This window comes from Nelumbo nucifera, chromosome 1 (assembly GCF_055504915.1).
Source record: "Nelumbo nucifera cultivar China Antique chromosome 1, China Antique-T2T, whole genome shotgun sequence".
Taxonomy (NCBI): domain Eukaryota; kingdom Viridiplantae; phylum Streptophyta; class Magnoliopsida; order Proteales; family Nelumbonaceae; genus Nelumbo; species Nelumbo nucifera.
Window position 1 is genome coordinate 193,498,296 of NC_142649.1, and position 12,441 is coordinate 193,510,736.

Genomic DNA, 12,441 nt, shown 5'->3' on the forward strand with positions numbered 1-12,441 from the left:
GAGGTAGATCTTTCCTTTTATATATATTTAAGAATTGAGACCCCGAGACATATAGAGAGAGGATTATTAGAAGATGGAAAACTCGAATTCGAGCTTTCTATTGTTGTTTTGTTTCATTTGCACCTTCATTTATTTCCTCGCTTCTGGTAGAAGGGGAAGTAAGTCTGTCTCACCCAAACTCCCACCAGGCCCCATCCCTCTTCCCCTTGTCGGCAACCTCTTGAAACTCGGTAACAAACCCCATGAAGCACTCACAGAGCTAGCCAAGGCTTATGGTCCAATTATGACTCTGAAACTCGGCTGCCTGACGACGGTCATCATTTCTTCGTCTAGCATGGCCAAAGAGGTCTTGCGAAAGAACGATCAGGCCTTGTCAGCTCGAATTATTCCAGATTCGGTCCGGGCATGTAATCACCATCAAGTATCAATGGTATGGTCACCACCTTCCCCTCAATGGCGAAACATGCGGAAGATCTGCAATACTGAAATATTTTCCAGTCAGAAGCTTGACGCTATGCAAGGTCTCCGATGCCAAAAGGTTGAGAAGCTTGTTGCTTATGTTCGCGACAATAGCCGGGCTGGTCGTGCAGTCAATATTGGCCAAGCAGCATTTGTCACCTCTCTTAATTTGTTATCAAACACCTTCTTCTCTGTGGACTTGGTCCATCTCGGCTCTGATTCTGCCCAAGATTTCAAGGAACTAATCTGGGCAGTAATGGAAGATGGAGGAAGACCCAACTTGGCAGACAATTTCCCAATTCTCAGATGGATAGACCCACAAGGTGTAAGGCGTCGCTTGTCTAGCCATTTTCAGAGGTTACTCGAAATTTTTGATGAAATGATCGACCAAAGGTTACAGTTGAGAGCTTTGCTTGCTTCTCCCACGCACAATGACAACAGTGATGTATTGGATGTTCTCCTCAACCACACCAAAGATAATGCCTCCCAGTTCGGGCGGAATGAACTCAGGCATTTTATTTTGGTAGGTAACTAACTTTCTTTTATTTATTCCTTGTCTTCATGTAAAGAGGATGTCTTACAGTATTAGAGCCATTGTGTAATAATAGATAGTTGTGCTTTTAAAGAAATAATAATAATAATAATAGATAGTATGTGATGGTGAGATTAAACATTTTTTCTCGTTATGTGATAATCCAATACATACTCCAGTGCGATAAGAATTCTTCTTCTTCTCTTTTTTCTTGTATTGACTTGGGATTTTGCTGCTTAATATGCATATTTAATATTTTACTGATGCTGACAGACATTTTTGGGCAACCCTTTTACAGTATTCCAATTTAATTTCTTCATGTTTGTTTTGTGGTCGCCATTTAGTTATGTGCACAATCCTTGTGACAATTCACTGACCTTCAGAGAATATAAAGTTTTCTCCTCTCTAAACATTAATTATGTAGTTTGAAATAAAATAAGATAGAAACAGAAAATCGGGAGATAGTTAAAACTTACACAAATTTTGTTAAGAATATTCCCTCAAGCATTCTGTTCCTCTCTTATCAGATACATGAATAACATATTTAAAAAAAAAAATCAGAATACTGCACTCGTACTTAGTACATGGGGTCATTCTCTACTTATCTACCAAACCAAATATAGCTTGCTGGAATGGAGAAAATCACGTTCCACTCTGTTTTGTTGGGAAGAAAACAAATTTCAGAAATTGGTTGTAGTGGTGTAAAAATTCCATGTAAATAGAATTCCACTGATAAATCTATTTCCCAACTTGCTTAGTTTTCTTCGAAAATGACTTTCCTTTTAACCCTTGAAGAGAAAATTTTCACCTTTGGTTTGGGCTCAGCGCACACTACTCGATCCCTTTGACCATTACAACCCGAAGAAAAATAAGACATATTGACAGGGCAGTTGGAGTTCTTTTTGTTGTTGATAACTTGAAAGCAACCATGTGGGAAATGGATTGCAACAAATATTCGACTGTGACGTATTAGAAACAAGAGCAACTTAGAACAAATAATGTTGAATATTAATAGGGGAAATGTTAAAGGAAACGCGAATCCTTCATTTGTGATCTAATGCAGACAATTCAATTCTGTATCAGGATCTATTTGTTGCAGGAACAGACACAACATCAAGCACATTGGAATGGGCAATGGCTGAGTTACTTCGAAAGCCTGAAGCAATGGTAAAGGCTCGAATGGAGCTGGAAGAAACAAAACAGAATGGTAAATCGATTGAAGAATCGGATATTGTTCGACTACCCTACTTACAAGCGGTGGTGAAGGAAACATTTAGGTTGCATCCGCCGGCTCCACTCTTACTCCCTCATAGAGCAGAAATTGATGTAGAGATATGCGGCTTCACCTTGCCCAAGGATGCCCAAGTTCTGGTGAATGTGTGGGCCATAGGCAGAGACCCAACCAAGTGGGAGAACCCTCACTGTTTTAGTCCTGACAGGTTTCTCAACTCAGCCATTGATTTCAAAGGTCGGGACTTTGATTTGATTCCGTTTGGCGCCGGGAGACGGATCTGTCCTGGGTTGCCACTAGCTTTTAAGATGGTTCACTTGATGTTGGCTTCTCTTCTTCATTCGTTTGATTGGAAGCTTGAAGATGGGACGACAACAGAGCAAATGGACATGGATGATTGTTTTGGACTCACTTTACAAAAGGCTGAGCCTCTTGTGGCTGTCCCTGTTCATGTTTAGCACTTTTCATCAATAACTAATTCAAGAAGAAACACAAACACCATTGTTTGTACTGAAATCCTGTTGGTGAGAAATTAGAAATGTGTATTTTTTAAGGAAACTTGCATTATTAATTCAACGAACAAGATGTTTTCCTTTGTGAGCCTATCTTAGGTGTGGATTTCTGAGAAACACATTGTTGTACTTGTCATCCATCAGCACCTATACTATTACAATGAGATTGTCCGAACTAATTGTCACGAGGGGAGACCCTTATTGACAACCAGAAACGAAAACCAAATTTTTTTTCCTAGAGCTAACGTTTGAGTTGGTGGTTTAGGCATCTTTTTCAAGCCCATTGTGGACCTTGTGTTAGAGCTGGTACCGTGGTAGTACTGTAGTAAGATGATGCATGTGAGACCCACTAGTTTAATGCAAAGAAACAGCCCTTGCGAGTAATGCCAAGAAACCAACTCAACTATTTGGACATTGCCTATAATGAACTACTATCTTGTTTGCATGTTTGGCTATATAACCTATAGGAGGAATTTGTAATTTTAATGTTGGGATCGATGATATTATTTCTTTTACTCTATACCACCTCTATGTCTTACCATTGAGAGAGAGATGAAGGGATGAGAGATTCATCATATGGGTGGCTGAACCCTACAGGAAAGTTGGGTGAAATTTCAAAAATTTTTCTCTCCCATGTGGGAATCACATTCCCTATTTTAGAAAACTGCATTTTCAATGATCAATCTTGAACCCAAACCAAACCAGATCTGAAACCAAAAGGGAGTGGAAGGTTATACCTGATATGAAGTAGTAATAACCTCCAATGGAGGTGTTCACACCCAAGGAAAGATCCAAAGACTGCTTCCACCGAAGATGACACGGTGCAGGATGAAGCAGAATCAAAAGGATGGTTTTTCAGCAAGAACCGAATTCTTCAGCAAGAATTTGATGGAGGGCTAGTGAGCATGACTTCATATTACCTTTTCTGCCAAAAGGTAATATCAAGAACTCACTCCCACAGGTGGAGATCGAATCCAAGATGCAAGAACAATTCGGCCAAGATTATTCTATAAATCGAAAACCCTAATCAAGAATCCCAAGAATAATTCACAATCAATCGGATCTGCTTAAAATTAATTACAAATTAGAATTAAAATTCATCATGGTTCACATAAAAGAAAGAAAGAAGAAAGATTTAATAAAGAAACATCAAGAAACCCTAATCGAATCTAGGTTACCAAATTGCAGAATCAAAGAAGAAGATGACCTAACAATTCTACATCAGTCTTCAATCTTCTCTTCAGTTTGCATTCAGCAGCCTTCTTCCTCTCTAGCAGTTCTCCTTCTTCTTCTATTTTGTCTTCAAGGGTCCGAACCCTAATTCTCTCATTTTCTTTTCTTTTTATACTTTTCCTCTTCAGCCTCTTTTCACTACGCCCTAGTTAATTTAGGTCAAACCAGAGTGGATCCCATTGACTTTCATAAAGTCAGATTTATGGTGGCCCAAATCAGCTAGGGTTTCCGCACGCGTCCCTTTTCAAGGTTGTGGGGCTCACCATGACAGGAAGGGGTCATCCAATGACCGTAAGGGACACCATGGCAATGATGTGCGTTCAGCCATGGTGTGCACAAGAGCCAGTAACGAATCATCATGGGCCAAGTGCTTATGGCCCACGAACGCAACACATCAAACATCCACACATCACATGAAATGGAAGAATTGATCCAATCAATTAGCTACTGTAAAGCCCATTAATCAGCCTGTTTAAAGTCCATAACATTAACCATTAATATTATCTAGGTATATGGGTTGAATCGCAGTTAGCAGTTCGGCCCATATAGCTTTTATGTAAAACTAGGCTTTTGCAATTTTAACCCCTTAAAACTGGGCTTTACAGGTTGGGCCGAATTGGTTCTTCCAATTAAAAATTGATTTCATTCGTAAAAGTGGGAAATAACAGGACTGAATACAGCCCCTTTCAAACCCTAGATTCGGTCTAAACAACTTTGGCCCAATCTAGTCCAAAATGGTCCAAAACCATTCTTCAATTCAAGAAACAATTCAATGAAAGATCTGAAATTAAAAAACTAAATTTTGACAAAAACAAAACAGATCTGGAATGTTCGTACAACCTGCAAAACAGAGGTTAGAAATCATGGTTGCAGTTTCCCAAACTACAAAATGCAGATAGCAAACTCTTCATCTACGAATCTCCAGCGCCGCCGCCTTCTCCAATCTAGAAAATAAAAACAAAAATCCAATTTCTATTAAATAATTACATTCTTGATTGAATCCTATACATTCAGTCTAGAAAAATAAAAATAAAATTATTTTATAGACCGAATAGAATAGAAACTGCAAATAAAGATTGCGCAGACAATCTGCGCCAATTCTGCACTTCGATCTCCAGGTACGAACAGTCCATTAAATCAAGAAATAAATTAAGAACAGTTCTAAATTAATTTTGGATTTAACAAAATTAATTTCAGATCAATCGCCCAAAACAAGAAACAATTTCTTGAAGCAAAACTACAATTTGCGCAATATCCGGATAGAACAGCTTCTACCGAATTGCGCAGGTTCAGATCTGATCTTTTGGTTCAAGATTCGAACCTGTGGCTCTGAAACCACTGAAAGGAATGGTAGGATCCATCATATGGACACCAAAACTGTTGTGGAATGGGTGGGCGAATTTCAAAAATTTCCTACCTTTTTTCCAACTGGGAATCACATTTCCTGATTTTAGAATCAAAATTCAAGGATCCTTCTTGAACCAAACCAAACCAGATTTAAACCAAAAGAGAAGGGAGGGATTATACCTGATCTAGAGAAGTAGTATCTCCCAACGTTGGTGTTCATGAAAGAATGGTAGGATCCATCTAATGGACGCCATAAAGGTTGCGGAATGGGTGGGCGAATTTCAAAAATTTTCCTACCTTCTCTCAACTGGGAATCATATTCCCTAAATTTAGAATACAATATTCAAGGATCCTACTTGAACCCTAATCAAACCAGATCTGTACCAAAAGACAAATGGGAGGAATATACCTGATCCGGAGAAGCACTATCTCCCAAAGTTGGTGTTCACGCCCAAAGAATGCTCCAAGATCCGTTCCTACTGAAGATGACACAGCTGCGGATGGAACAGAACCAGCAGGGTGAGTCCTACACACAGGATCCTTCACAAGAATCCTCTGGAAGTACTAAACACTGAATCCTTTTCAGTCTTTCTTGCAAGACTGATGTCAAGAACAGATTTCTTGACTTTCTTTTTCTGCAAAGATCTAATCTTGCAATGGTAGATGGCGGCGGCAGGAGGAGATCTCCAAAATGAAAAGGCTGAACTGCTTTTCTCTTTTTCTGGAGAGTATGAGATCTGATCTCAATTCGCAGGAACCTTTCTTGCAAAAATTTTCTTGGTTCGAAATCTGTTGTATTTCTCTCCTTCTTGGTTCGTTTTTCTCCTCCTTTCTTCTTGATTAAGAAACCTCCTTATTAGGAGTTATCCCAATCCAAATCAGTATTTGGATAGGGGATAATCTTAATCCTTTCTGCAGATAGAGTTAGCTTACTCCTGATCTTATCAGGAGGTTACCAGATTCAAATCTAATTTGAATTTGGTCTCTAAGAGTGGATAAGGCTAAAGGCCCAATCCTTTTACTAACTTCAATCTCAAATTCGCCCCATGGATGGGTGATCATATCAGCCCACCTCGAAATGGGCTTTTGGCCCATTAAGTGTTCAGTGTCTAATTACTTTCCAATCTGCTGCCCAGTTGGGCTTCTTTGTATGGCGTGGGACCCAAGCATTGATCTACACACCAGCCACATGGGTTCGGCCCAGCCTTTAATACAAGGCCCAGCCGAATTCACTGAAAAACTCAATGAACCCCTTGAGTCCATCGTATGGACCCTATGGGCCCAACACTTACATTAAGTGGTCCCTGGGCCAAGCCATCTTATAAAAACCTAGGGACTGTGGGCAGGTGCAAGATTAGCCCATCATGTATTATCCTAAATGGTCTTACACTTAACCTCTCAGCCCTTAACGATCAAGCACTGCCCGACAAGAGAGGACCTCTCCCTCGACTGCAAGGAATAGTGCTGCACTCTCCTCTCACATGGATCCTGGGAATAAAAACCATTTCCAAATATTTTGAAACCGTACATATATATAAAAATATTAATTTTGCAAAACAAAATTCCAACGATTGAAATCAACTGCCGGCAGTTTGGTTTCCATCAGAGAGAGTGCATTCCCGATCATTATCCTTTGTCCGACAAAGTGGCTGATTCTGTCACTATGACCACCCACTCAGATGAATTCTCAAACTGCCCCAACATACCTAGGTTTTGATCCCCGCTAAGGATCTCACTGATTGGTATATCAAAGACAGCCTGATCCGACACCTAGTGAAGTGTCATAATCGAGTCTAGGGGTCAGGTGTAACTTTCCAGTTTTGCCCATCTGTCTCCAAGGTCCAGGGCAAGACTGGAAATCTGGTCCGGTTCAAGGATTCAAGTAATCCCATACCGCATGTTCCTCGGGTCTTACCCTGATGGCTGAGACAGGCCATCCCAACACTTGGTGGCACACCAACATCAGCCTTGGCAGGATAAATCTCCCCAGACTTATCCAACGGCTGTGAACATTTAAAACTAACATGAATCTCTATAAATGTCCAGTTTTAGGGTTTTACACAGAATTAAACCAAATAACATGAATCAAACATGCACTTTAACTATTTCCACTAAAGTGGGCTTCAGCCAGGCTTTAGCCAGGCTTTAGCCAGGCTTTTCTGCAAGTTGGGCTTCAGCTGCGGATTGGGCCTTCCTATGAAATTGCCGCGACGTCGGGCCCGGATTTGACTTCGATATAGGCCGAATCTGCGAAAGCCCAAAACATGAAAGTTGTGGCATTTTCTCTTATCTTTCCAGTGGATCTTGAATCAGCCCATTCGGAGTTCGGATACGCGGGTTAGTCCCAGATTACTGAATAATGTCGAAACTGTGAAAAATCATCCGATTTGTCTTTCTTTGCTCCTGATGCCTTCTTTCATGCCGTGAACAGAAATATGAGTCCAATTAGGTGCTAATTCAGTATAAAAGACAGAATAATTGGGGATAAAAATATGATAAATTCTACTCTCATCAATTGGCACATCAAAGACATCCCAATCCAACACCTAGTGCAGTACCATAATCGGGTCTAGGGGTCAGGTGTAACTTTCCAGTTTTGCCCATCAATCTCCAAGGTCTAGGGCAATACTGGAAATCTGGTCTAGTTCAAGGGTTCAAGTAATCCTACACTGCGTGTACCTGGGGTCTCACCTTGGCGGCTGAGACAAGCCACCCCAACAGTGTTAGCCTTGGCAGGATAAATCTCCCCAGACTTGTCAAACGGCTGTGAACATTTAAAACTAACACAAGTCTCATTAAGTGTCTAGTTTTAGGGTCTTACACAGAAGCATACCACACAACATGAATCAAACATGTACTTTATTTATTTACATTAAATATCAAAAGTACATCAAAACTGATTGAAGCTAATGGCATACAAAACCGTCTAACACTTGTAACAAAGGCTGGGCTGAACCCATTTGACTGATGTATAGATCAATGTTTGGGTCCCATGCCATACAAGGAAAGCCAACTGGGCAATAGGTTAAGAGGTTAAGTGAGCACATAAATTTAATGGGCCTAAAGCCCAATTTCAAACTAGGTTAATTAGATTAAATAAATAGGGACAAATCTAGGTTTGGATCAGCTGATAAGGATAGGAGGATAAGTCTTATCCACTTAAAGAGTCTAGATCCAAATAAAGATTTGGATCAGGAAACTCCTAATTTAATTAGGATTAAGTTGATCTTAAACTGCAGATAAGATAAGGGATTATCCTTATCACTTAAAGAGTCCAGATCTTAAACTGCAGATAAGCCCAATTCTGCTCCACCCTAAGCTGTGTCATCTTCAGTGGGAGCAGTCTTTGGCATTTTCCTTGGGCATGAACACATTCGTTGGGAGTTACTGCTACTTCGTATCAGGTATATCGCTCTCCTACCTTTTGGTTTCAGATCTGGTATGGTTTAGGGTTAAAGATTGATCCTTGAAAATGCAGTTTTCTAAAACATGGAATGTGATTCCCATATGGGAGAGAGAAATTTTTGAAATTTTGCCCAATCTACCTACAGGGTTCGGCCATCCATATGATGGATCTCTCATCCCTTTAGGATTGATGGCTAATTGCAAGATGCAATTCGGCCCACATCTATAAAACCCAGTTTTAATCTGTTAAAACTACTTTAGCCCAATTCAACATAAATGCTATATGGACCGAACTGCTCTTTGCAGTTCAGCCCATATACCTAGATAATATTAATTGGTAATATTATGGGCTTTATATATGGATTTTACAGTTATTTAATTGATTGGATCAATTATGGATTTCATAATTGATCCATGGATGTGCGATGTGCTACGTTCATGGGCCATCAACACTTGGCCCATGCTGATTTGATAGTGGCTCTTACGCACACCATGGCTGAATGCATATCATTGTCATGGTGTCCTTAAGATCATTGGATGATTTTCCTACGTGGTGGGCCCTACACCAGCTTCCTCCCCAAGAGGAACCGTGCGGAACCCTAGCCATTTAGGGCCCATCTAAATCTAGCTTTATGAAAGCCAGTGGGAGCCACTTTGGTTTGACCTAAATCGGATCTAGGGAGTTTTTCGATCCCTCCATTAAACATAAGTGCATGTGATAGGGAATTTCATATGATGAATTCTCTAAAGGCCTTCCATCATTAGTATGAAGGTTGACTGTATTGGTGGGTGGGGATGCACTATAAAATTGGGCTATCCATCTGCTAATGCAATTAACTAGATTGCTTCATGAGATGATAGGGGCGTCATAGACCGATGTGGGAGGGGCCTATCCTAAAATGGAAGACTCTCTCACGGTACCTTGGCATCCACGAACATGATGGGTGAGCACTTACTGGACAGAAATGTTTAACCTAAAATGGCTATGAACCTTGTCTGACTGATGAGAATTAAAATTATCATATTTTTATCCCTCAATATTCAGTCTTTTATAACTAAATTAGCACCTAATTGGACTCACTATTCTTGTATTTCAATTTAGGGCACGAAAGAAGGCGTTATGGGAAAAACAAGGCTAATCGGGTAATTTTACACAGTTTCAGCACCGCGAGATAATTTGGGCATAACTCTCCCATCCGGACTCTAATTGAGAAGATTCAAGATTCATTGGAAAGATAAGGAAAAACTCTACAACTTTCATGTTTTGAGCTTTGATAAATTCGGACTGAATCGAGGCCCAAATCTGGCCCGAAGTCTAAGAAAATTCGTAGAGAAGCCTAGTTCATAGCTGAAGCCCATTTCGCAGTTGAAGCCCAGTTTGCAGAGAAGCCTTGCAGTGGCCCAATTTGTTAAGGAAGCCCAATACGAATGCAAGAATAAGAAACATCAAAGAGTCCTATCATATTCAATTTTTTGTTGTATTTTTAGAAAGATAAAAGAGATTAGGATTACCAGTTAAAAGATAGGAGTAGATTAGATCTAATCTAAGCATTATCTATTAGAGAACTGATCTCCCAATGGAGAAAGAACTCCTTAGGGGAGAAGGAGACAACTCCCTCCTAATTCTATATAAAAGGGGGTGGACTAGCACCCAGGGCCATCATAAAATCCTCCAAGAGAGCTTCAGCCTTAAAAGAGAGCAATCAACAACCAAGGAGGAAGAAGCAGAGTTCGCCCCCTCTCATTTGGAAGCTGCGATTTCATCATGAAGTGTCTGTAAGGTTTTATTTTCTGGTTGAAGGGTTAGGAAAGCTTTGATTCTATAAACATTGTAAGATCTAATTGATTTTTATTTCAGTTCATTGTTTATGGGTATTCATATGTTTTCTGCGATTAACTGTGAGGATTATTTTTATTGATTAAGCAAGAAGGAACCCTTGCTCATTCAATGAAAATAATCTATGGCCGATTAAACCTCCAGTTTCGTATATGATTGGTAGGTTCAATCATGGTGGCAACTAACAAAAATTGATTGCAAAAAAGTTTTCGATCTATGTTAGGAAAATGTATGATCTGGTTTAAACGGTCCGAGCTTGTGAGATCGCTGACCAGAATTGGGTATTTCCCCTCTTAATGCTATTTATAGATTAAATCCTAAGAGCTTGTTTAGGACTGTCTATTAATAAGAGAGGCAATCAAAGATTTTGTTTTGGTCGTCGAATAATACGAGTAGAGGCTGGCCGTTAGAGCTTGTTAATGGCTATAACCAATTTATTCGTAAACATATGAATCTATCTTTGCATCAAGGATCAACGATAAAAATCAAAGCTGAACTTGTCCCTTCAACCAGAAGCTATTTCCCATCGATTTAATCTTTTGCTTTCTGTTATTTTCTGTTATTTTCTTGTTTTCCTTAGCTTTACAACCCCCTTACTTGTTAGATAGTTTTGTATGCCCTTAGCTTCAATCTGATTTGATGTACTTTTGACATTTAGTGTAAATAAATAAAGTGCATGTTTGATTCATGTTATATGGTATGATTCTGTGTAAGACCCTAAAACTGGACACTTAATGAAACTCGTTTTAGTTTTAAATGTTAACAACCATTGGATAAGTTTGGGGAGATTTATCCTGCCAAGACTGATACTGATGTGCTGCCAAGTGTTGGTATGGCCTGTCTCGGCCACCAGGGTAAGACTCAAGGCACGTGCAATATGGGATTACTCAAATCCTTGAACCGGACTAGATTTTCAGTATTGCCCTGGACCTTTGATATAGAAGGGCAAAACTGGAAAGTTACACCTGACCCCTATACTCGATTATGATACTTCACTAGGTGTCGGATTGGGATGTCTTTGATATGCCAATCAGTGAGATCCTTAGCAGGGGTCAAAACTTGGGCATGTTGGGGCAGTCTGAGAATTCATCTGAGTGGGTGATCATAGTGACAGGATCAGCCCCTTTGTCGGACAAATGTAATGATTGGGAATGCACTCTCTCTGATGGAAACCAAACTGCCCGCAGTTGATTTCAATCGTTGGAATTTTGTTTTTGCAAAATTTATATATATGATATATATTTAAGTATGGTTTCAGAATGTTTGCAAATGGTTTTAATTCCCGAGATCCATGTGAGTAGAGAGTGCAACACTGTTCCTTGTAGCTGAAGGAGAGGTCCTCTCTTGTCGGGCAGTGCTTAATCATTATGGGCTGAGAGGTTAAGTGTAAGGCCATTTAGGATAATACCTGATGGGCTAATCTTGCACCTGCCCACAGTCCCTGGGTTTTTATAAGATGGCTTGGCCCAGGGACCACTTAGTGTAAGTGTTGGGCCCATAGGGTCCATGTGATGGGCTCAGAGGTTCACTGGGCTTCTCAGTGAATTTGGCTAGGTCTTGTAATAAAGGTTGGGCTGAACCCATGTGGTTGGTGTGTAGATCAATGCTTAGGTCCCACACCATACAAAGAAGCCCAACTGGGGAGCAGATTAGAAACAAATTGAGCATTGATTGCTTAATGGGCCAAAAGCCCATTTCGGACTGGGCTGATATGATCACCCACTTATGGGGTGGATCTGAGATTAAGGTTAGCAAAAGGATTGGACCTTTAACCTAACCCACTCCAGGAGATCAAATTCGAATCAGATTTGAATATGGTAATCTCCTGATGAGATCTGGAGTAAGCTAACCTAATCTGCAGATAGGATTAAGATCATCTCCTATC

General features: G+C 40.1%; 1 protein-coding gene across 1 annotated transcript; it reads left to right on the forward strand.

Moving 5' to 3' along the window:
- LOC104611890 (cytochrome P450 76T24-like) lies at positions 1 to 2,825 on the forward strand. The gene is made up of 2 exons (XM_010279162.2): positions 1 to 982; positions 2,075 to 2,825. The coding sequence occupies exons 1-2, from the start codon at positions 74 to 76 to the stop codon at positions 2,678 to 2,680; spliced, it is 1,515 nt and encodes a 504-aa protein (XP_010277464.2). The 5' UTR covers positions 1 to 73; the 3' UTR covers positions 2,681 to 2,825.
- Positions 2,826 to 12,441: the final 9,616 nt, after the last annotated feature.